The sequence below is a fragment of the Ammospiza caudacuta genome, chromosome 24 (genome assembly GCF_027887145.1).
Source record: "Ammospiza caudacuta isolate bAmmCau1 chromosome 24, bAmmCau1.pri, whole genome shotgun sequence".
Taxonomy (NCBI): Eukaryota; Metazoa; Chordata; class Aves; order Passeriformes; family Passerellidae; genus Ammospiza; species Ammospiza caudacuta.
In genome coordinates, this window is record NC_080616.1 from 7,221,819 (window position 1) to 7,242,676 (window position 20,858).

Here is a 20,858-nt window from a genome sequence, read left to right on the forward strand (position 1 = left end):
CCCGGCTGCCCGCCCGCATCTCCTTCCGTGTTAAATAAACAACCGGGGATCACTGCCCTCTGTGTCCGACCACCAGGATAGGAGCTCCCGCATCGCTTCACAGTGTATCCCAGGAGCCCCAGGCTGGCCTCAGCAGCTGCCGGGAAGGAGCTGCCGGTCCAGGCTGGGCGCGGGCGGCAGCACTGCCCGGTCCCGGTCACGGGGCAGGTACCGCCGGCAGCCAGGGCCGGGCTGGGCGGCGGAAACCGGGGCCGTGTGGCTTCAGCGTTGGCATCGCGCATGCGCCGCCGGCCGCACTCCCCGCATTGGCCGTGGGGCGGCGCGCGCGCCCCGGAACCTGTATGGCGGGCGGGGGCGGTGCCGCCGTGCGGGCTGCGGGGTGGGCGGGGCCGCGCGCGGTGCACGTCGGGCCGGCGGCGGACCCGGGCCCGGCGGGTAGCTCAGGTCGGTGTGGGGGATGGGGGGGCGGCGATGGCGGCCGGGCCCGGAGCCGCCTCAGCCCCCGGGGCGCCGCGCGGGGGGAGCCCCCCGGGCCCGGAGCCGCCTCAGCCCCCGGGGCGCCGCGCGGGGGGAGCCCCCCGGGCCCTGCCCTCGCAGCCCGTGCCGCGATTCCCCGGTCTGTCGGGGGCACGGCGGGGTGAAAGCCGGGGCAGCGCAGCGGAGCCTCCGCCGGGTGCGGGGAGCGCGGGGCGAGGCGGCACCGAGCGGGCACCGAGCGGCGGCGGGCACTGTGCTCCTCGCTCGCTGCTGGAAATGAAACGATCAAAGATTTGTCTGTCCGAGGTGGCTCAGGAAGATCGCGCTGTGGCGCCTCTGCAAGATTACCGATCAGCAAATGTTCTTGTGGGGGTGTGCAGGCTTTAGCATCATTTGCTTAGAGCCTGGGATTGCGTCCCTCGGAAGGCTGGGAATTAGTCAGGAGAGGGAGGGGAGAAGGAGGAATAAAGCTCATCCCCCCTGTGTGCTGCAGCGCAGGACGTGCTCAGCCTGTAGGTTCAGGATTTAAAGTAGCTGGAAACCCCCGCAGATCATTTGGAGGACGGGAAGGGCTGGAATATAACATTTGTGCTGTCTCAAGAAGAGTCTGTCACTTCAGTTCACTGATAAGCTTTATTTCATATCTGGCTGTGGAAGAGATTCTTATCCCTGCCTGCCTTTAGTGTGGGAAGGATGCAGCATTGTCCATCCTACCCCTTTAAACCTCAAAAGTCTTTTGAGGCCATTCAAGCCTTTCCTAGCGTGCAAAAGTGGAGAAACAAAAGGAGGAGGAGAAGCTAAGGGCAGAAATTGAAACGGAATTGTTCTTTTTACTTAAGGCTCGAAGCAAAGACACCAACCCCGTGTCCCACAGGCCCCTGTGCTGCCAGGCAGGATCCATGTGTGGGGACTCGGGGCAGGATGGAGAGCCTGGGGCTGCCAGCAGTGACCCTTGGGGATGGCACCACGGCCTACCTGCAGCAGGCTGCCAGAGGTAACAGAGCCTCGGGCTGTCAGAGGCTCCTCCTGCCTCTGAAATGAGAGTCAGGCTCACCAAAAGGTCCCCTCACGGCGTGGGAGCTGCCACACGGGCAGCTGGTGGATTTGCACTGGAGTGTGATGTGAAATAAAATACAAATCAAACGTGCCTCTGGTTTGGAAGTGAAGCTGTGGAGATGGGAGAGGTGTTGCTGTGGAAATAAAGGAGCTGTTCAGACAAGGAGAGCCCTGTTCTCCCCAGGGCTGCTGTGGACAGGGAGCTGATGCTGTGCAGCTGATGCTGTGGCCTGCAGGGCTCTGCTCCACCAAAACTTCCCCTGGGCTGAGCAGGTGGATTTGCATCCCTGGTGTGCACAGGGTTTGGTTCACAGCAGTGCTTTCCCCACTCAGAGAGGTGCCAAATTCCACACCTGCCCTTAGCCTGGTGTTGGTGAGGTGCCCCTCTCTGTACCACCCACTGCTCCCAGGAAGAGGAGCACGCTGTTTCCCAGCCTGCAGAACAGGATGGAGGAGTTGTGCAGCTCCCTGTCCTGGGGGTTGCTCTCCTGCTTCGTTTTCTGTGCAAACTCACTGCAGGTTTGTTATGTGTGTGAAGCTGTGCTGTCTTGGAACTACCAGGTTGTGTGACCCCTCTCAAACCTTTTGCTCCAGGTGAAACCAACCTGGATTCTCCATGTTCAGTGGGATGGAGCAAGGATCAAATCCTCTCTGCACCAAATCTTTGGGTAACTCAGTCACAATTACAGGTTTGCAGTCAGGCTTTGGCAGAGTTGAGAGCCTCGACAGCTCAACACTGGCAGCACTTTATGCTCCTTGAGGTGCTGTAATTGTTTCCTAACAGTTGATCCTCTGCCAAAGTAGTAGATAAATCTCCCAGCCCTTGCTGATGCTGCTCAGCACACACAGTTGGTATTTTCTTCCAACACAAGTGTAATTGCTTCCTCTGTATGCTCTGACTGCTCCTTGGCACGAGGAGCTGCGAGGGGCAGCTCCTCACCAAGGGGTGCCTGAGGGTCTTTGTGTCCTGTCTAGACAAAGCAATGCAGCATTTCTGGGAAGTGTCTCTGTGGGGAAGAGCTGATCCACACCAGCCTAGAAGTGACAATTTGTCCCTTTTGTGGGCAGAGGGGCTGGGTCAGCAGCTGATGGTGTGTTTTAACTGTTCCAGGTGAAAAGCTGATTGAAGGGCAAGTCATTGAACTTGAAGATGGGACCACAGCTTATATCCACCAGGTGACATTTCAGAAAGGTGAGGAACACACACTGCCCTCTTTCTCTTTGGAAGGACACTGTAGGTGTGGCTGCAGCTCTCAGTGCTCCAGCATTTGGGCTCCTCTGTCAGTTCAGCTCTCAAAATTCCACATGAACATAGGGTTTCTGTTGGGGTTTTCTTTCTTGTGGTTTTGTGGCTGAGTAAACAAGGCCATTGCCTGCAAAGTCGTTAGCAATCTGATGAGAAGGTGAATTTGGTGGAGGTGGAGACCAATGTTCAAGTGCCATTTCACCTGTGGGCTCTCCCTGTTGTCATACCACGAGCCCAGTGAGCTGTGTTGGTGCCAGGCACACAGCACACACAGAGTTGTTTCATGTGGGAGCAGCTGGGCAGGAATTTCCTCTGAACTGTGAGATAATGCATTACTTCTGGAATAGGTGCTGGTGGTGGGAGGGGTCGTGTGGGGACTGTTGGGAACAATGCCACCTTAGCCATTGACCCATCAGCCAACATCATCTCTGAAATTAGGGAACATTAGAGAGGTGTTGGGAGCCCAGTTCATGTGGCAGGCACCAGAGGGGCACGGAGGAATCATCCTTGGCCATGCCAAGATGCCAAAGGGCAGGTAGAAAGAGCTCTGTTACCTTGGGCAGTCCTTCCTTGATGCTCCTTGTGTGCCACCTCCTTGTTCTGTTCTCCAAAGGCTGCTGGAAATGGATGTTTTATAGCTGGCTGTGCCCCTTTCCCCCTGCAGCCTCTTCCCTGCCTTCACATGCACAGTGAGAGGGGCTCTGCTCACCCCTGCTTCCCCTGGCATGGGATGTTTGTGCTTCCCTCCTTCACACTCCCCTGTGCCAGAGCCATCCTTCTCCATTATATCCCCTTCTTGTTGGGATATAACCTGGCATTTTGAAACTGGTGAGACACTGCATCACTCCTTTGAGCAAAGGAAGAGGCAAATCTGTGCATGAAGCCTTGAAAACCTCACCATTCACATCAGAGGGGCATAGATGGTGTCTTAAAACCTACACCTGTGGCTGCCTTTCAGGGCAAGCAGGCAGCCCTGTGTCCTCTCCTGCCTGGCAGCCTCAGCTGCATGCTCCAGGAAGGTGTGTGGATGTTTTCCTTTCCTTTTAGAGGCTGTGGCTTTTGAAGATGGGCAGCCAGTGGTGCTGGAGGATGGCAGCATGGCCTTCATACACAGCACAGCCAAAGGTAAAGCACTCCCTGCTCCTTCCCTGGCAGCTGGAAAGAAGCTGCTGGAATGTCTCAGATTTCCAGGGCTGGGGAGGTGAAGCACTTTTTTCCTGCCTCACACTGAGCTTTTTTTCAGCTGAATTTTTTTCAGCCCTTTACCTGAACGTTTCCTCTTGCAGAGAGTTACGAGCCTGGCACATTCCAGGCTGTCCAGCTGGAGGATGGCTCCACTGCCTACATCCACCACCCTGTCATCGTGGCCCCTGGCAGCACCATCCTGCAAGTGCAGATGGAAGCTGGGCTCCAGGGGTTGCCTGGGAAGGAGGAGGAAGATGATGGCCTCGATGTGGACACCATTAATGCATTGCAGCAGTATGGCAGGAAGGTGAGGGCACAGCAGCATCTCCTGGCCTGAGTTTGTGCCCTCCCTGTTTGAGAGAAGTCCTCGGACAGGGTCCAGTGCTGAGGGGTGCCTGGCAGCTGGGGACACGGAATGGGGCTCTTTGGTCCTGCGGGGTGCTGGGCCTGCCACCCTTAACCTGCTGCAGGCTGAGGTTTGGGAAGGGAGGAGAGCTGCTGTGACACAACCTTTGGTGTGCCAGAGCCATGGCCACTGTCCCCATGGTGACCTCCAAACCAAAGCAGCTTCAGATCCTGCTGTGCTGTCACTGCAGTGTCCCACCCCAATATCCCAGGCAGTGCCTTTTTGTCCCATCTCCATGGGCTGTGGAGCAGGGGCTGCCAGGAGGGTGCTGCAGTGCTGAGCTGGGCACAGACCTTCCTGCTGTGGCAGGCCCAGCCCCTGCTCGCTGGGGAAGGGTGGGGTGGCACTGTGGCTGTCACTGCCTTCCTGCTGCACAGGGACACACAAACAGGGCCTGTGCTTCTTCACTCACAGGGCGCTGACGAGGAAGAGGAAGGAGTGACAGACACCTGCCATGTGAAGAGTAAAGACTCCAGCAACCTCTCTTCCCAGGTCTGAATTTTTCAATGACTGGAACTCCTCTTTGCCACTAATTATAAAAATGTTGTGGCTTCTCTGCTGAGTTAGCAAATACTAACTGCACATTTTTCAAATGAACTGAGAAAGGGAGTTTCATGTCTGAGAACCCTGGGAGGTGGGAGGGGGAAATGCAGGTTCCTAGAGCCCTGTCACCTGGGCTTCACCATGTACAAACTGTTTTGTAGGAACATGTTTTTGGAAGATAACTGCAGGAGTGCATATGTGTGGCAAGGAGGGAAATATTTGTGTGGGCTTGGTGAAGCTGTGGTGGCTTGCTGGATTGATTCCAGTACTTGTCCCAGCAGGATCTGCAGGAGGAGGAGATGCAGAGCCACAGGAAGGGGCAGCAGGTCGGCAGCAGAGCTTTCCGCTGCGGGTACCAAGGCTGTGGCCGCCTCTACACCACTGCCCACCACCTCAAGGTAAGGCAGGTGGCATGGCAGGGTGCAGGCCAGACCAGCCCAGGTTACACTGCCAGAGCAGGATGCTCTGCTGTGTGCAGCTGAGTTACTGCTGAGCTCCCCAAGAGACCCAGATGTGTCAATTGGCCAAGGTGAAATCCAGCAGGGAACTTTAAATTCTCTCCAGCAGCATTTTTCCATAGTTTTCATTCTTCCTTCCCTTGGACCTCATTTTAGGGACCTGTTGTTTCTTTTCCAGGTACATGAACGTGCTCACACGGGTGACCGGCCATACACGTGTGACTTCCCAAGCTGTGGGAAAGCATTTGCCACAGGTAACAAATTCCTGTTTTGAGCAGATTTCATTTTGTGTCCAAGCCAGTAGAGCACAATATCCAGAGCATCTAAAACCAGGGGAATCACAGCACGGGAGCCTTCACTGATTGTGGGCAGATAATGGTGGCAGCAAGGTTGGAAGTGGTGTTGGGGTTGGTTATTTCTTCCCTTTCAACCTTTGCAGACACAACACAAACACTCAGGTACATGCACTGAGGGCCGGTACTCCTTGTCATGGTCTTTCCTTCTCATTACAAACTTAGTTGTGGTCTCTGTCCTGGACAGGGTATGGTCTGAAGAGCCACGTGAGAACACACACAGGTGAGAAACCGTACAAGTGTCCAGAAGATTTGTGCAGCAAAGCCTTCAAAACCTCCGGGGACCTGCAGAAACACATCCGCACGCACACGGGTGAGCAGCACGGGGCAAGAACTGCACAGGGCACAGCCCACTCAGAGGGACTCCAGGTGGCTGCACGGTGGCAGCTCTCACCCTCAGCACCCTGTCCATGCAGGTGAGCGTCCCTTCAAGTGTCCCTTCGTGGGCTGTGGCCGCTCCTTCACCACGTCCAACATCCGCAAGGTTCACATGCGGACGCACACGGGCGAGCGGCCCTACACCTGTGCAGAGCCTGGCTGCGGCAGGGGCTTCACCAGCGCCACCAACTACAAGAACCACATGAGGATCCACACAGGTAGGAGGGAGCCAGCAGCAGGGAGCTTGGTGGGGCTGGAATGGGCATTGTCGCAGGAGTGGATCAGGGAGTTGGAGGAAATGGTGGGAATTGCTTCACTGGATTGATTGTTGTTCCAGCAGTCTGTCTCCAGCTGTTTGCTCTGGTGGAGAGTCCCTCCCCAGGGCATGAGGAGGGTGATGTTCAGCTCTGTGGCCTCTGCCCTAGGAGAGAAGCCATACCTGTGCACCGTGCCGGGCTGCGGGAAGCGCTTCACCGAGTACTCCAGCCTGTACAAGCACCACGTGGTGCACACGCACTGCAAGCCCTACACGTGCAGCAGCTGCGGCAAGACCTACCGACAGACCTCCACGCTGGCCATGCACAAACGCAGCAGCCACGGCGAGCTGGAGGCCACCGAGGAGAGCGAGCAGGCCCTGTTCGAGCAGCAGCAGCTGGAGGGTGAGCGGCCACTCCCCCATCAAGGTGTGGCAAAAGGGAGGGAGGTGACGGCAGGAGCAGACACGCCCCTCTCGCAGTATGGCTGCCTGCTTCCCCATCACAGCTGGATTTATTGGAAGGTCCAGGAGGTTGGGAACAGGCCCCTGCCCATTCTGTGGTACAGGGAGAGGTAAAGGTCCTTCTTGCCAGGCCATCATGGTCTTGTGCTCTTCTGTGTTGAGACCACAGGCAGGTCCAGAGGCCAGGCATGGGCTTTCACACTCTCATAATGCTGCTCTTCCCCTTCTCTGATCCAGCTGCTGACAGAGGCTCTCCACTGAAAAGTCAGCATATTGCTTTCCTCTCAGAGATGGAGGAAGATGAAGAAGAAGATGCTGTGCCTACACAAATCTCACTTATCTCTCAGGACGGGACAGAGCAGGTAAGGACACAGACAGCCTCCAGCATGTCAGGGACAGCAGTTATTACCTGAAGTGAGATTCTTCCTCCACTCAGCCAGGATGTTCTTTGCAGGGGCTTTTTCCAGCATTTTTTTCAGACCTTGGAGTTTCTTGGGCTCTTCCTGCCCTGAGGGCTCCCTCTACATCCTCACCCACTGCTGCAGTGTTGGTGTGGGGTTCTCTGGTCCCAGTGCCCCCCTTGCTGAGGGTTTCTGCGTGTTTGTGTGGTCACTGGCAGCCCTTGGCTCCCCAGCTCTGCTGACCCAGGCTGCATTTGGAGATGTTTTGTCATCACTTGTATACAGCAGTGCTTTTCTTGTACTTCCCTCCACCAGCTGCCCCTGTGCTGACTGGAAAAAACTTCCTTCTGTGGCACAGGGCAAGGGAAGCAGCTGCCAGCAGTGACCTGTTTCCTCTTAGCCTGAGATGCTCGTGCTGCTGCAGTGCACAAAGCTGTCTCCATCCAGGCTTCAGACAAAAGGCAGAATGGGAAGATGTGGTGGGATGGGGAGGGCTGAAGACCCAAGCTCTGAGTTCTCTTGTCCTGTTGTCAATTTTTTCCATGGTGCTGGTGCTTGGAGCTCTCAGTGCCTTGAGTCCTGCAGAGAGGCTGTTTCCTCCTTGCCCAGGCCAATGCATTGCTGAACTCAGGAGGTGCCAAAGGCTCGCTGAGCTCTGCTGTCATCCCCAGGTCAGTCTGTCTCAGGAGGAGCTGCAGGCCCTGGGCAGTGCCATCGGCGTGGTGGCACAGAGCAGGGTCCTCGCCGTGCCCGAGGGAGGGGACACTGGGACCGTGGCTGTGGCCAGCAGTGATGGCACCGAGGCACAGGAGGTACAGACAGAGCTGGGGCTGCCCCTGCTGCCTCTGCTAGAAGAGAGCTGCATTTTCTTTTAAAACAAGATTAATTGAACTTTTCCAGGTGACCGTAGTCGCTTCTGGGGCGGTGGTGTCAGAGGAGTCGGACATTGCCCCGCTCTGCCATCAGCAGGTGGCATTGCTGGCCACCTCCCACGGCACCCACATTGCTGTGCAGGTACCACACGGCTTTTCCACTCTCCCCTTCACTCCCTGGCCGCCCACTGCCACCTCTGGCCCTGCTGCATTGCTGCTTGCCTGGGGGGCTTGCTCCTTAATTCCCAAATGCCCTGTGTGCAGAGAACAACAGGGACATCCTGCTGGGACTGCAGAATGCTCCTCTGCAAACAACCCTTCTGCATCTCAGCCCTCTGTCCTTCTGCTTCACCCCCTGTCACCCACCTGTGTCACCCCTCTGTCCTGCTGGGAGCCCCCTGAGCTGCCTTTTGGGGGTTCAGCACTCATTCTCTGTCTCTCTCCCTTCCCTCCCCAGCTGGAAGAGCAGCAGAGCCTGGAGGAAGCCCTCAGCATGGCCACAGCAGTCATCCACTACGAGCCAGTGCCCCCTGCCACAGCCCTGCCTGGGAAGGGGAGCTGAGGCCAGCAGAGCAGCCAGGGCAGGGCAGTGCCAGCCCCAGCCTGTGCAGGGGTGGCAGGGACAGTGTCTGAGCAGTGCCAGCGTGTGCCCTGTGCCAGCTGGGACACTGACAGGGCACAGGGCTGCTGGGGTGACCCTGTCTGAAGGGCTTTTCCCTCTGAGAGGGAGGGCAGGTACACTGGGCTGCTCCTGCGCTCTGGGCAGCAGCTCTGTCTTCAGGGGCACTTCCTGCCCTCTCCCTCCAGGAATGGTCCAACTGCTCCCGTTCTTGGCCACCCCTCCAGCTCAGTGGGCAGCACATGCACAGAAGCAATAAAGGCCCATCAGAGCAAGGCCAGGCTGTCCTGAGCTTGGTATGGAGGGTGAGCAGTTCCTGCCACTGGAGCCAGCACTGGGATGGTTCCAACAGCAGTTCTGCCATCTCTTTGTCATGCTTCCTTTTCAAGCAGGGCTTCCATGGCAGATCCCTTGGCTGTGGAGCAGAGCAGCCAGCACTTGCCAGGAGCTGAGCTAGACCTGGATGTAAATGCTGAGTTGAAATAAAAACAAATTTTAAAATTGTTTTTTAAAAGGACCCCTCTTCTCTTTGGTGGAAGCTGGGAGGAGAGGGTGGATGGTGGTGTTCAGCAGCTGTAAGAATTGAGGAGATTTGTGGAATTGACCAAGCATCTCCTGCCTAAGCAGCAGCTGTTCCAGAGGAGGGCTGGGAGCAGGGTGAGCTGTACCCTCAGCGTGTGGCTTGGAGGGACACGTCCTGAAATCTCTCATCAGGCCTTGGCTCTTCCAGGGCCTCCTGCAAACCCAGATTAAGGGAATTGTGTCTGTGAACACATCCTGCATCCTCCCCTCCCCGGGCCGGTGTCCTGCCCTCTCCGTCCCTTCACTGCCCTGGGTGCTGGGCGGACAGAGCTGGAGAAGCCCTTGGAGATCCTCCTGTAAACCCGAGCCTGGCACAGGCTCACAGCAGCCTCGTGGGTCCTGTTTTGGACATCCCAGAGGAGTCTGCAGAGAACGATGGGCACGGAACGGGCACAGCCCGAGAGGAGCCACCGGCTGACACCTCCGCTTCCCGGCTGACACCGATCCCTCCCGAAGGCTGCGAGGGGCAGCTCTGCTTGACCCAGGACGGGCATTTCTCCGCCCAAAACTCAAATCACCGCGGAGCTTTCGCGGGCCGTGCCCCGGCCCCGCGGGGTTCCCGGGGAGCCCCGGGCAGGCGGCGCTCCCGCCCCGCGTCCCGCCCGCCCGGGCGGCTCCAGGAACCGGATCCGCGGGCTCGGCAGAGCCGCCGCCGCCGCCGCCAGCCATGGACCTGCGGGCCGAGCTGCTCAAGTCCATCTGGTACGCCTTCACCGCCCTGGACGTGGAGAAGAGCGGCAAGGTGTCCAAATCCCAGCTCAAAGTGAGTCCCGCGCACGGAGGGAGGGTGGGAGCGAGCGGCGGAACGAGCCCGGGGCTGCTCGGCATCCCCGCGGGTTTCCACGGAGAAATTGTTCAATATTGATATCAATTAGATCGTGCTGTTGCTTCCTAGTGAAGTTCTCAGGCACTGTAGCATCTCCTTTTAAAAAAAGGGGTGGGGGGGGAATTCATGCTCAGATGTGTTTTCTAGGTGAAAATTATGAGAAATCTAAATTTTGGTTATCAGTTTCTTGTGCTTTTTATGGCCAACTAAGAGCCCAAATTCTGTTTACGTTTTCTTGCTTGCCGGAGCACCTGTGTTCCTCCTTGCTGAGCCAGTGGGTCGGGAGGTAAGGACAGGTTGTTTTTTAACAAAAACTCCTCAGTGCTGTGGCGAGAAGTAACACAGCACTTTAAAAACTCCCTGCTTTCTCCTCTTCCCACTCTTAGCAGCTTTCAGAGGGCTCATGCCCTCAGCCTTTCATCAAACGCATCACAGCTTTAGAAACCTTTTTGTCTGCCCCCAGGCCAGGGTTGCTGGCACCCACCCGGGAGCCCCTTGGCTCTGAGAATAATTGGTGTTTTTAACCTTTGCACGTGGTGGGAATGTGTTTTTTTCATCCGTTTAGTTCTCAGGCTGGCACTGGGGTTGGAAATGCTGCTTGGTACCAGCGTTTGGGATGAGAGACCTGAGCAGGAGCATGCTGAGCACGGGTATTGCGTCAGGACATGGCAGCTGCTGCCAGGCTGCGAGACCGTTCTGAACCACTGCAAAAGGACCCCCTTTTCCTCCATTCCCTGTATTTTACAGTGCTTCCCCAGGACAGGCTGCAGGGAAGGTGCTGGTCTTTGGCAGGGGGGTGAGTTTTGCCCCAGAATTAGGAGTTTTTCATGCAGGGATCTGGAGGAGAAGCAGCGGGAGGCAGATTCTTCCTGCTCAGCCTTTGCGGCTCAGAGGCTCCGGCTGCCCCCCAGAACTCGTGGCATGAGCCCTGCGAGCCACACTGCCCTGCTAAAACTGTAGAAATAGCTGAAGGAATTAGGGAAAATCCTAAAGTAGGCCAGAGCTTAATTTTGTTTGCTAATCCCTGAGAGGGGCTGCTGTGCTCCCTTCACAGCACCCCCTGCACCACCGCTCTGGGTCCAGAGTCTGGCCCGGGCATGGGATGGACCCAAAAGCAGCAGCAGTGCTTGTCTTGAGAGATCTGTATCACCAGAGACCATGCTGAGGCCACAGAGACTCTGATTTTAATGGCAGTTTCATGGACAGTTCATGCAGGGTCTGTGGCTGTGGTGGTGCTGGGCATGGCACCTCCGAAGTGACTTTACCCAGGGGGACACTTGAGAGGGGAGGGGATGTTCTCCCACGCGCCGTCAGTGATGGGATGGGCTGGCAGCAGGTCACTGAAGAGCACAGCTCAGCTCTGGAGGGCTTTCCCACTGTCTCCAGGCCAGGCAGAGCCTGTTTCCACCCACAGAAACGCTCGAGTTTGCCCCAGCCTACACAGGCCAGCCGCGGTTCAGTGAGGGAGGAGCGCGGGGTCTCGCTGCTCTGAGCGATGAAGTGTTAAAGCCACCGAACCCTTTCCAGAGCCCTCCAGGGCTGCTGGGCCCTGAGCTGGGCTCTGCTCCCTGACCCGGGCGTGTTGCTGCATGAAGGGTCTTGAGCAGGGCTGGGAGACACCGGGCTTGCACCGAGAGGACAGAGCTGGGTGGGAGAGCAGAGCAGACTCGCAGGAATCCTGCTGATGGGAGCAGGACTTTTGTGGCTGGCCCAACAGAGAATTGCTCTTGAGGGAGGTTGAAGAGGCTTGGCTTAAAGAACAGAATAGCAGTCAGTGTGTTCACGAGCGTGATGTTGGCATATTCAGCTAAGAAGAAGAGTGCTAAAGGCCGTGCTGCATACTCTGTGTTAAACCCAGCTCCGGGCAGGGCTGTGAACCTGTCAGGGTTTCCAGCACGGAGACCCAGCTGTGGGAAGCCGTTGTGCTCCTTGCAGGGGCACCTCAGAGCGGGCAGGCATGTGCAGACACCCTGGCAGAGTGTGTGTCTGTGTGTGTGTGTGTGTGTGTGTGCGTGCACAGGAAGGAAGGAAGGACAGCTTGCGGTCGCTTGGGTGCTGCGCGCCCCAACAGCTCGGGGAGCTTTGCTCCCAGCACAGGCACAGCCCCAGCCCTGCTCCTGGCAGCGTTTGTGCTCTCAGTGCCATTGCACTGTCACTCCTGGGCCGGGGTCGGGGCAGGAACAGGCGAGAGGCAGGATCCTAGCAAAGGCAGAGAAGGCTTTTTCCAAAAGAACCGCGTGGTTTTTATAGAGTGGTACAATAGGTTCTATTCTATTGGCTAACTAACAGAAACATCTTCCTCATGCACTGTCTTTGAGTTTTTCTACTTTATTTTTTTGAAGAAAAATAAACTGGAAAAAGACCACTTGCAAATTGTTTATAGTCAACAAGTTATCACATCTTTCTAGCTCTTTAAGATGTCTCACAAGCCGCTGTGAGAAGCGCTTGCCGTTTCTCTCTCCCTGTCCCACGGCATCCACAGTGCATCCCCTCCCTGGCTGGGGTGTGGTCCCTCAGTGTGGCCACGCATGGCTGGAAACACCCAGCACTGCCCTGGTGCTTTTGGGCACCTCTGCCCATGGTGATGGGTGTGCCAGCGGTGGGAGAGGGTGGAGAGCATGAACAAGGGTGCTGCTCACAGGAATGCAGGGCACTAGGAGGAGTCAGGCATCCCCTGCATGCCCCAGGGGAAGGGTTAGGGTTAGGGTTGGGGTTAGGTACCAGCAAACTGCTTTCCTAGCACCCCTCTCCCTGCTGTTCTCCTCCTCCTGTCACTGTTTCAGAGCCCACAAGGGTTCCTCAGCTCTCCCATCTCCAGCCATGCCACCACTGACAGGCCAGGCTTCCCTCCCCATTTGTCAGTGACAGCCCCGTGACAGGAGAAACTTTGGATGGATGGAGGGGCTCAGGGTGTCCCCCATGGCCGGGGTCACAAGTGAGACCTCACAGGGATTTGTAGGGGTGCTCTGGGAGGAGGGGTGAAGGATGGAGATGAGGGCCACGTTGGAAACACTGAATGGGATGCGATTCCCAAACTTTGAATTCATCCTGATGGACTTGTTACCATCCTGGAAGGTGTCCATGACATTCCCAGGCCTTCCCACCACTGTGTGGACCCTGGGGATGCTCTGAGCCCCAGAAGGCACCAGTGTAGCAGCAGTGCTCGGGGCTACAGCCCTGCTGTGTGAGCACAGGGTGGAGTCCTGCTGATCCCATTGGTCCAGAGGGTGGAAAAGAGAATGAAAATCTGGTCGAGCAAGAACCGTCTCCAGCTGCAGCAGCCATCGTGGCCTGGGGCAGCTCCTCTGCTGCTGGGAGGAAATTTCCAGCCCTGCTCAGAGGATGCTGTTCCATCTCCTCCAGCCCCTCTCTCGAGCCCTGGGCAAGCTGCATTGGCAGATCCTGGTGCAGTGGGGAGGTGTCAGTCTGTTTAACCATCTCCTGCTTCTGGGATGTAAAGGCAAGGAGAGCATCACAAGCTGGAGATGCTGCTGGTGCTCGTGGGCAGCCTTGCTCCAGGCTTTCCAGCTCTTGGGAAATCCATGAGTTTGTAAATGTGCTTTATTTGGGGGGGCTTGAACAAAGTGAGCTGTTGGCAAGCCTCGCTGAGTATTTCCGGGCATGGTGTGTCTCCAGATCTCCATTCCAGACAAAACCTTTGCTTAGTTTCTCACCAGTCTTTCCTATTTTCATGTTTCCATCGTTTGTGTCCCCAGCAGCCAGTTGGTGCCAGGCTGGGCCCTGGTTATGCCAAATGCATAGCTTGGGGTGGCTTATTAGCTTTTCTAGATCAGAGTGAGTCCTGTTTGCTCTGAGAGGTTTGAAACAGCCCTTTCAAGAAAGAAGTTCCTCCTGTGCCAAGAAAAGAAACTAATGTGGGAAAATCCTCAATTTTTGCCTGTTTCTAAATGATTCTCTAAAATTCACATTTGGAAATGATGCCAAAGCCAAGCCTTGCCTGGATGCTGTGGCTGCAGGGAGGTGATGCCATGCATGGTGACTGAGGGGTGGCACCTTGGGCACGTGCTGGGGCAGGGCTGGGGGTTGCTCACCTTCTCACCACCCCCTGTGCTTGTCCAGGTGCTGTCTCACAACCTGTACACGGTGCTGTGCATCCCCCACGACCCCGTGGCACTGGAGGAGCATTTCCGTGACGATGATGATGGGCCAGTGTCCAGCCAGGGCTACATGCCCTACCTCAACAAGTACATCCTGGACAAGGTGAGCTCCTTGGTCACCCCCCAGACCTGCTGCTCCTCCTGTGAGGCTCCTGGGAGCTCCCCTTAGCTCAATCACATTCCTTGGTGGGTGGAAGGAGGGTGCAGAGAGATGGGGACTGCTCAGGCGAATGCCAAAATGAGTGAGAAATGTTTCATACTCAGCATCTCCCTGGCAAGGATGAAGTCATCCCTTTACATCACGGCTCTGGATGGAGCAGCATCTCTGCCCACATTTCCTGAAGGGCTCAGAGAGAGAAATCAGCCCCTTCTATCCTCACCTTGGAGGTGTGACCTCATTTGGCAAAGAGAAGAGGGGAAAGGCTGAGCTGCAATCAGGAGCAGAGTTGGGGTGGGCAGGGGCTTTCTCCCTTTTTTCCTGTGGTTCAAAGCCCCCTTTGTCTGGCACAGGCTGAGGTTGCTCTGTGGGTGCTGTTTCTTCCAGGCATGTGAGGAGAGGAAGAATGACTGACAGCTTTCTTCCACAGTGTGCTCACTGAAAGGGGCCAGAGCTGGTGCAGTAACCCTTCACTGCCCTGGTGTGCCAGTCCCTGTGCCAGTCCCTGTGCCAGTCCCTGTGCCCATCTCTGCCTTGCCCAGAGCTGCTCGGCAGCTGCCCAGCTTGGTCCAGCAGTGCTGATCTCGGCTGCAGGGATCTGGTCAGCAGCAAACAAGGGCAGAGCCTTCCCCAGCTCCCTCAGCCCACAGCAGGAGCCGCCCCAGGTCAGCCCAGCCCAGTCTCCCCATCACAGAGTGGCCCAAATCCTTCCAGTTGCCCACATGGTTCTTTGGGAGGTGATCTTTAAACCCACCCCTCTGGTTTCACCATGGCAATAAAATCCCAGAGGCAGCCTGAAAAGAGGGAAGTGGGTTTTCCTGGTAAGAGAAGCTTTGAGCTTTTGCCACCCAAAGGTTTTCCTCCAGCTTTGCTGCTACAGGCCACAGTTTGCTCCTGTGCTCACACAGCTGGGATAGAGCACCCAGGGACAGTCAGAGCTCCTCTGATGCCATCTGCACCAAACCTGCTGCCTGGGGCATCTCACAGTGCCAGGACACAATTAAATATCACCAGCAGGGATGAGGCTGCTGGAGGCACCATTCCTGCTGGCTTCCCTTCACTCCTCAGTTCCTCCTTGTGGTTCAATGGGATAACAAGAAACCCCAAACCGTGGAGGCACTGGGGGTGAGAGCCCCACATCATCCTGCCTGTGCTGCACCCCAGGCTTCCTGCTGGTGCTGCCATGCTTCTCACTGGACAGATTTTAGGAGTGAGGTTCCTTCTCTCCAGCATTTCCTCCCCTCCATAGCTCTTCGGCTCCCCACTCACCCCCTGACTCCTGCCTGCAGGTGGAGGAAGGTGCTTTTGTCAAAGAAAACTTTGATGAGCTCTGCTGGACCCTGACAGCGAAGAAGAACTACAAACCCGACCGCAATGGGAACAGTGTTGTGTCCCACCAGGATGCCTTCAAGCTCTGGTGCCTCTTCAACTTTCTGTCTGAAGACAAATACCCTCTTGTCATGGTGCCAGATGAGGTAGGAGCTGCCTCTGCCCCCAGCCCTGCCCTCCCTGCCTCCATGTGCTGGCAGAGCCCCGTTTGAGGGTGATGCTTCCTGGCGTGTCCCACTGCATCCTGTGAGATGTGGTGTTCCAGGGGGTGAGAGCAGGCTGGGGGTGGGACAGGGGGGCTGCCTGCCCTGGGCACCCACAGCCACCCCACTGCCCAGGGACAAGGGGGGACTTCACCCCTCCAATGTGCTGTCCTTCCTGGAGGGTAGTGGCAGAGCAGACCTGGCTGTCCCTCTCCATGGTCACTGCCACCCCTGCCCAGCATGAGGAGTGTTAAGGGTGAGGTGCCAGCCAAAGAAAAGCCTCACAGTAATCTCCAAATTCCACAGCATTTAGGGGAGGGAGGTTCTCCCTTTCTCTGGGGTCAGATTAAACTTCCATGAGAAGGGGGGCAGATCTGGGGAGAATGCACACGTGCAGAAGCCAAGAGTGGCCTCAGCAGAAGGAACTTGGCTGGGCAAATGGCTGCTGTTGTCTTCTGCCCCCTCAACCTCCTGAGATCAGCAGAAAAGTCAAAATTAAAAAAAAAAAAAAGAAAAGAAAAGAAGAGGAGCAAAAAGGCAAGAAGCACAGTGCTGCGCAGACGTAGGAGGGCAACCGCACTTCCTGTGCCCTGGGAGAGGTGTTTCCTGTTCCCCAGAGCATGAAAAACTGAATCATCCTGAGCACCAGCACTCAGTTCTTGCCCCCTTTCACAATTAAATGACATAAAAAATCCAGCTGGCTGTGGGGACCCTGCTGTGTGTCACCTTCCTGTGTCACCCACTGGTCTCAGTCCCCAGACTGTGGGCAGAGGAGAGCTGGCAGCAAAACTTGAGCTGCAATAAGTCTTCCCCACAGCAGGTCAACCACCTTGACTCTTTTTATTTGCAGTTTTAAAATGATGCTCATTTCCACAGGGACCTGTCTCCCTGCTCCTCTGCAGTGATTTTTGGGAAGCAGTGGTGCTGAGCTCACTGTGAATTTGAGACATCATCTCTGAACAGTGTTCAGCAGTGCTGGCCTGTGCTCCTTCAGGCTCCTGACTGCTACAGAGTTTTCTTACTCTGCAGACAAGCCAGAAAAAACATCCCTTAACCCCAGTCTTGGGGTTAAAAGGAAAAACCTCTCAGTAGAGGTCAAACTCTAACCCAGCTCCAGTCTCCTCCATTCCAGCTGGGATGCCCCAACCATCACAAAGGATGATCCCTCTGGCATCAAGGTCCTGCATCTCCAGGCTGGAGAGAGATGTGGCCTTGGGCTCTCCAGAATGGGTTGATGGGGTGGGGACAGCCCTGTCCCAGACAGAGACACTGTCACTGAGTGTCCTCCTCCCCACAGGTGGAGTATCTGCTGAAGAAGATCTGCACAGCCATGAACGTGGAGCTGAACTCGTGCGAGCTGGAGGATTTCCTGTCCCAGGAGCCGCAGGGCCAGGGCGGCCTCACGGTCTGGCAGTTCCTGGACATGGTGAACTCGGGCAGGTTCCTCAGAGGCATCGAGCAGGAGGCCATCAGCATGGCCGTGGAGGAGGTGTACCAGGAGGTCATCGAGGATGTGCTCAAACAGGCAAGGAGCTCATACATTCTGGGGCACAAGCTCAGTCCTGCTCCCACCCCGTTTTGATCTCCGTGTCTCTCGGGTGCAGGGCTACCTCTGGAAGAAGGGCCAGCTGAGGAGGAACTGGTCAGAGCGGTGGTTCATGCTGAAGCCCAGTGCCCTGTCCTACTACATGAGTGAGGAGAGGAAGGAGAAGAAGGGGAGCATCACGTTGGACAAGCACTGCTGTGTGGAGGTACGGCCCGGGCCACGCTCAGCTTGGAAGGGAGACCCAAGAACACGCAGTGAGCGTGGGAGAGCCACTCCTGTGGCTGAAGACGGGGGGATAAGGTGTGGTAACCCTGTGCTGTGTCCCCTCCCTGCAGGTGTTGCCAGACAGGGATGGCAAGAGGTGCATGTTCTGTGTGAAGACCTCGTCCCGCACCTACGAGATGAGCGCCTCGGACACGCGGCAGCGCCAGGAGTGGACGCTCGGTCTGTGCCCACCCCACGCCCCTTCCCCGACCTCCCCGTGCCCCCTGCTGTCCCCACTGACCGTGCCCTCCCTCTGCAGCCATCCAGACTGCCATCAGGCTGCAGGCCGAGGGAAAGAAGTCCCTGCACAAGGACCTGAAGCAGAAGCGCCGGGAGCAGCGGGAGCAGCGGGAGCAGCGCAAGGCGGCCAAGGAGGAGGAGACGCAACGGCTCAAGCAGCTGCAGGAGGAAAAGGAGAGGAAGCTGCAGGAGCTGGAGCTGCTCAAGGAGGCCCAGAGGCAGGCAGAGATCCTGCTGCAGGAGGAGGAGCAGCGGCGGAGGCAGCAGCACGAGGAGATGCAGAGGACCCTGGAGATCCAGCTGCGGGAGGCCGAGCAGGTGGGTGCATCCCACAGGGGCTGTGGTGCTCATGGGGTGGGTGCTTCCTTCTCCTTCCCTTGCCCAGGGCAGCCCAGGGGTTTGGATGTACAGTGCTGCTGCCACCCATCACGTCTGGGCTCTGTTGTGCCTGAGATCCCTTTGAGCAGGAGATGAGGACAACCTGCCTCAAGGGGCTTTAGCTGGGGGACAGTGAGAGGCAAATGCTGGTGCCAGGCTGGGCAGGGAGCCCATTTCTGACCTGACAGCCAGCACTGGCTCCAAATGACACAGCCTGTCTCCTGAGCAGGGAAACAGCTTTGCTTTGGACCTGTCACCATGGGCTGCCCCTGCTCTGGCCCACTCCACCCAGTGGGCCCAAGTGGGTTCTGGGGACACTGGTGATGGCCTGGCCCACTGATGGCTCCTGTCCCCGCCCAGGCTCGTGCCTCCATGCAGGCAGAGATGGTGCTGAAGGAGGCTGAGGCAGAGCGGCAGCGCAAGCGCATCCTGGAGCTGGAGGACATGCAGGAGAGGCTGCAGGAGGCCCTGCAGCAGGAGGTGAAAGCGCGGCAGGACGAGGAGGCTGTGAGATATGCTCAGGCCAGGTAGGACAGGACATCCCTCCCCCTCCTTGGGCAGCTCAGTGCTCCCAGGTACTGGGATGTGCTGGTGAGTTCCAAGTGTGCAGGCTGAGACAGAGAAACTGGGGGAAGAAGTGGCAGAGGGACATCCTCACCTCTTTGTTGTCAGGCTACTGGCTGAGGAAGAGGAGAAGCTGAAACAGCTGATGAAGCTGAAGGAGGAGCAAGAAGAGTATATCATCAGAACTCAGATGGAGAAGCAAGTCCTCAAGCAGGAGATGGAGAACAAGAACAAGTGTCTGGAAGAGGCGCAGAAGCAGCTGGAAGAAGTGAGAGTGAACAGGCAGCGGGTGGACCAAGATGTCATGGTGAGCATCACATCCGTGCCACATCTCCTCGCATGGTGAACCCAGGGGACTTTCCAACCCTCCCAGAGTCACCTCCATAGTGGGGAGGACCAAGCTGAAACTGCTGTGGGGGTTTCTGAGCTGTGCCATGTGCAGGCACGGTGTGATGCAGTGGCTGAGACAGGACAAGCATGTCCTGCCCTGGGACAAAGCACTGATGTCAACAGTGGGAGTGTGTGAAGGGGGAGGGTTGGAGGGGGAGCAGAAGGTCTAGAGGAGAGTGAACTGGGTCTCCATCCCAGAGGGAACCTCCAATCCAGGCTTACACAGGGAAGGGAAAGCTGTACCCATGGTCTCATGGGGCAGCAGCTCACCCTTTGCCCCATGCCCATGGGGCAGCAGCTCACCCTTTGCTCTGTGCCCATGGGGCAGCAGCAGCTCACCCTTTGCTCTGTGCCCATGGGGCAGCAGCTCACCCTTTGCCCCATGCCCATGGGGCAGCAGCAGCTCACCCTTTGCCCCATGCCCATGGGGCAGCAGCAGCTCACCCTTTGCTCTGTGCCCATGGGGCAGCAGCTCACCCTTTGCCCCATGCCCATGGGGCAGCAGCAGCTCACCCTTTGCCCCATGCCCTGCAGGCGGCCCAGAGGAAGCTGCGACAGGCCAGCACAAACGTCAAGCACTGGAACGTGCAGATGAACCGACTGATGCACCCCATTGGGCCTGGAGGTAGGAAACAGCTGAGCCAGATCGCCACCCTTCCCTTCATCCCCTATGCCCATACCCCCACCCATCTTCCCCTTTTTGGGGGCATCTGGTGGCTGGAAGGACCCTCAGAGAAGATACCCCAATGCCTCCTGCAAGGACAGGCTCCACAAACCTTTTTCTCAGCTGAACAGTCAGTTTGGGCCCCAGGTAAACAATTCTCTTTTTCCCTCCACCCCCAGACAAGCGAACAAACGTGAGTGGAGGAGTCTTTGCTGGCTACCAGCCCCTTCTGTCACGGCGAGATTCTTCCCTCAAACTCAAGCAGAGGGTGGAGGATAAAGGCAGTGACCCCACGAGGGAAAACAGCAAGGAAAACGTGAGCAACGGCGGGAACAGCAGCACGCTGCCATCTCCAGATGCGGACACCATGGCCACAGAGCCCACCAATTAGCCCACCAGGATGGCAGAGCCCAGCTGGGAATGGCAGGGCTCAGCTTGTCCCTCCAGGTGGACGGTCAGTGTGGCCATCTCTGCATGGGGACCAGCACAGAGCCTACAGGGGACTGCACAGGGCAGAAGTGCTCACATTTCCATCAGTGAAGGGCTGCAGCCACCACGTGCCAGGAGTCTCAGGCAGCCCAGTGCTGGGGAGAGGGCAGTGGGACCTTCTCCTCTGGACTGAAGAACTCAACTCCTTGTCCTCTGTTTTACACCCTGTACTAAAAAAGAGCCACTGCTGGGTCGGGGCCCTGTGGCCCAGGATTGCAGTTCCCCCTTGGTTTCTACAACAACCTTTCTGCATCACTCACTGTGCTCCAGGCTGTGGGGCTCTGCCACAAGCCAAGGACACCTGGACTGACCAAGCAGGGCCTTCTTGTCACCCCACACCATGCCAGGTGTCCCTAACTACAGCTACCACTGTGTTCCCGGGCAGTGGGTGGTAGT

The 20,858-nt window shown here is 57.1% G+C and overlaps 2 protein-coding genes across 3 annotated transcripts; both read left to right on the top strand.

The window, feature by feature from the left end:
- The first annotated feature begins 404 nt into the window (after positions 1-404).
- On the top strand, positions 405-9,083 carry ZNF76 (zinc finger protein 76). Of its 2 annotated transcripts, XM_058819294.1 has the most exons (15): positions 405-444; positions 1,317-1,471; positions 2,645-2,725; positions 3,827-3,904; positions 4,066-4,271; positions 4,785-4,862; positions 5,195-5,311; positions 5,550-5,625; positions 5,912-6,037; positions 6,141-6,320; positions 6,528-6,761; positions 7,058-7,182; positions 7,893-8,033; positions 8,122-8,235; positions 8,551-9,083. In XM_058819294.1, the coding sequence occupies exons 2-15, from the start codon at positions 1,399-1,401 to the stop codon at positions 8,653-8,655; spliced, it is 1,734 nt and encodes a 577-aa protein (XP_058675277.1). In that variant the 5' UTR covers positions 405-444; positions 1,317-1,398; the 3' UTR covers positions 8,656-9,083. The 2 variants fall into 2 exon arrangements, with proteins under 2 accessions (XP_058675277.1, XP_058675278.1); XM_058819295.1 differs by lacking the exon at positions 405-444 and having other exon boundaries at positions 791-1,471.
- Positions 9,084-9,961: 878 nt separating this feature from the next.
- Positions 9,962-20,858, top strand: DEF6 (DEF6 guanine nucleotide exchange factor). Its single transcript, XM_058819293.1, has 11 exons — positions 9,962-10,057; positions 14,201-14,341; positions 15,685-15,870; positions 17,225-17,452; positions 17,532-17,678; positions 17,809-17,917; positions 17,997-18,295; positions 18,716-18,882; positions 19,028-19,226; positions 19,844-19,934; positions 20,153-20,858. The coding sequence occupies exons 1-11, from the start codon at positions 9,962-9,964 to the stop codon at positions 20,362-20,364; spliced, it is 1,875 nt and encodes a 624-aa protein (XP_058675276.1). The 3' UTR covers positions 20,365-20,858.

Coding starts and splice junctions, on each gene's coding strand:
- ZNF76 (XM_058819294.1), top strand. CDS start 1,399: ATGGAGAGCCTGGGGCTGCCAGCAGTGACCCTTGGGGATGGCACCACG. Junction 6,038..6,140: donor ACACATCCGCACGCACACGG/GTGAGCAGCACG, acceptor CTGTCCATGCAG/GTGAGCGTCCCTTCAAGTGT. Junction 6,762..7,057: donor CGAGCAGCAGCAGCTGGAGG/GTGAGCGGCCAC, acceptor TCTCTGATCCAG/CTGCTGACAGAGGCTCTCCA.
- DEF6 (XM_058819293.1), top strand. CDS start 9,962: ATGGACCTGCGGGCCGAGCTGCTCAAGTCCATCTGGTACGCCTTCACC. Junction 17,453..17,531: donor TCGAGGATGTGCTCAAACAG/GCAAGGAGCTCA, acceptor TCTCGGGTGCAG/GGCTACCTCTGGAAGAAGGG. Junction 18,296..18,715: donor AGCTGCGGGAGGCCGAGCAG/GTGGGTGCATCC, acceptor GTCCCCGCCCAG/GCTCGTGCCTCCATGCAGGC.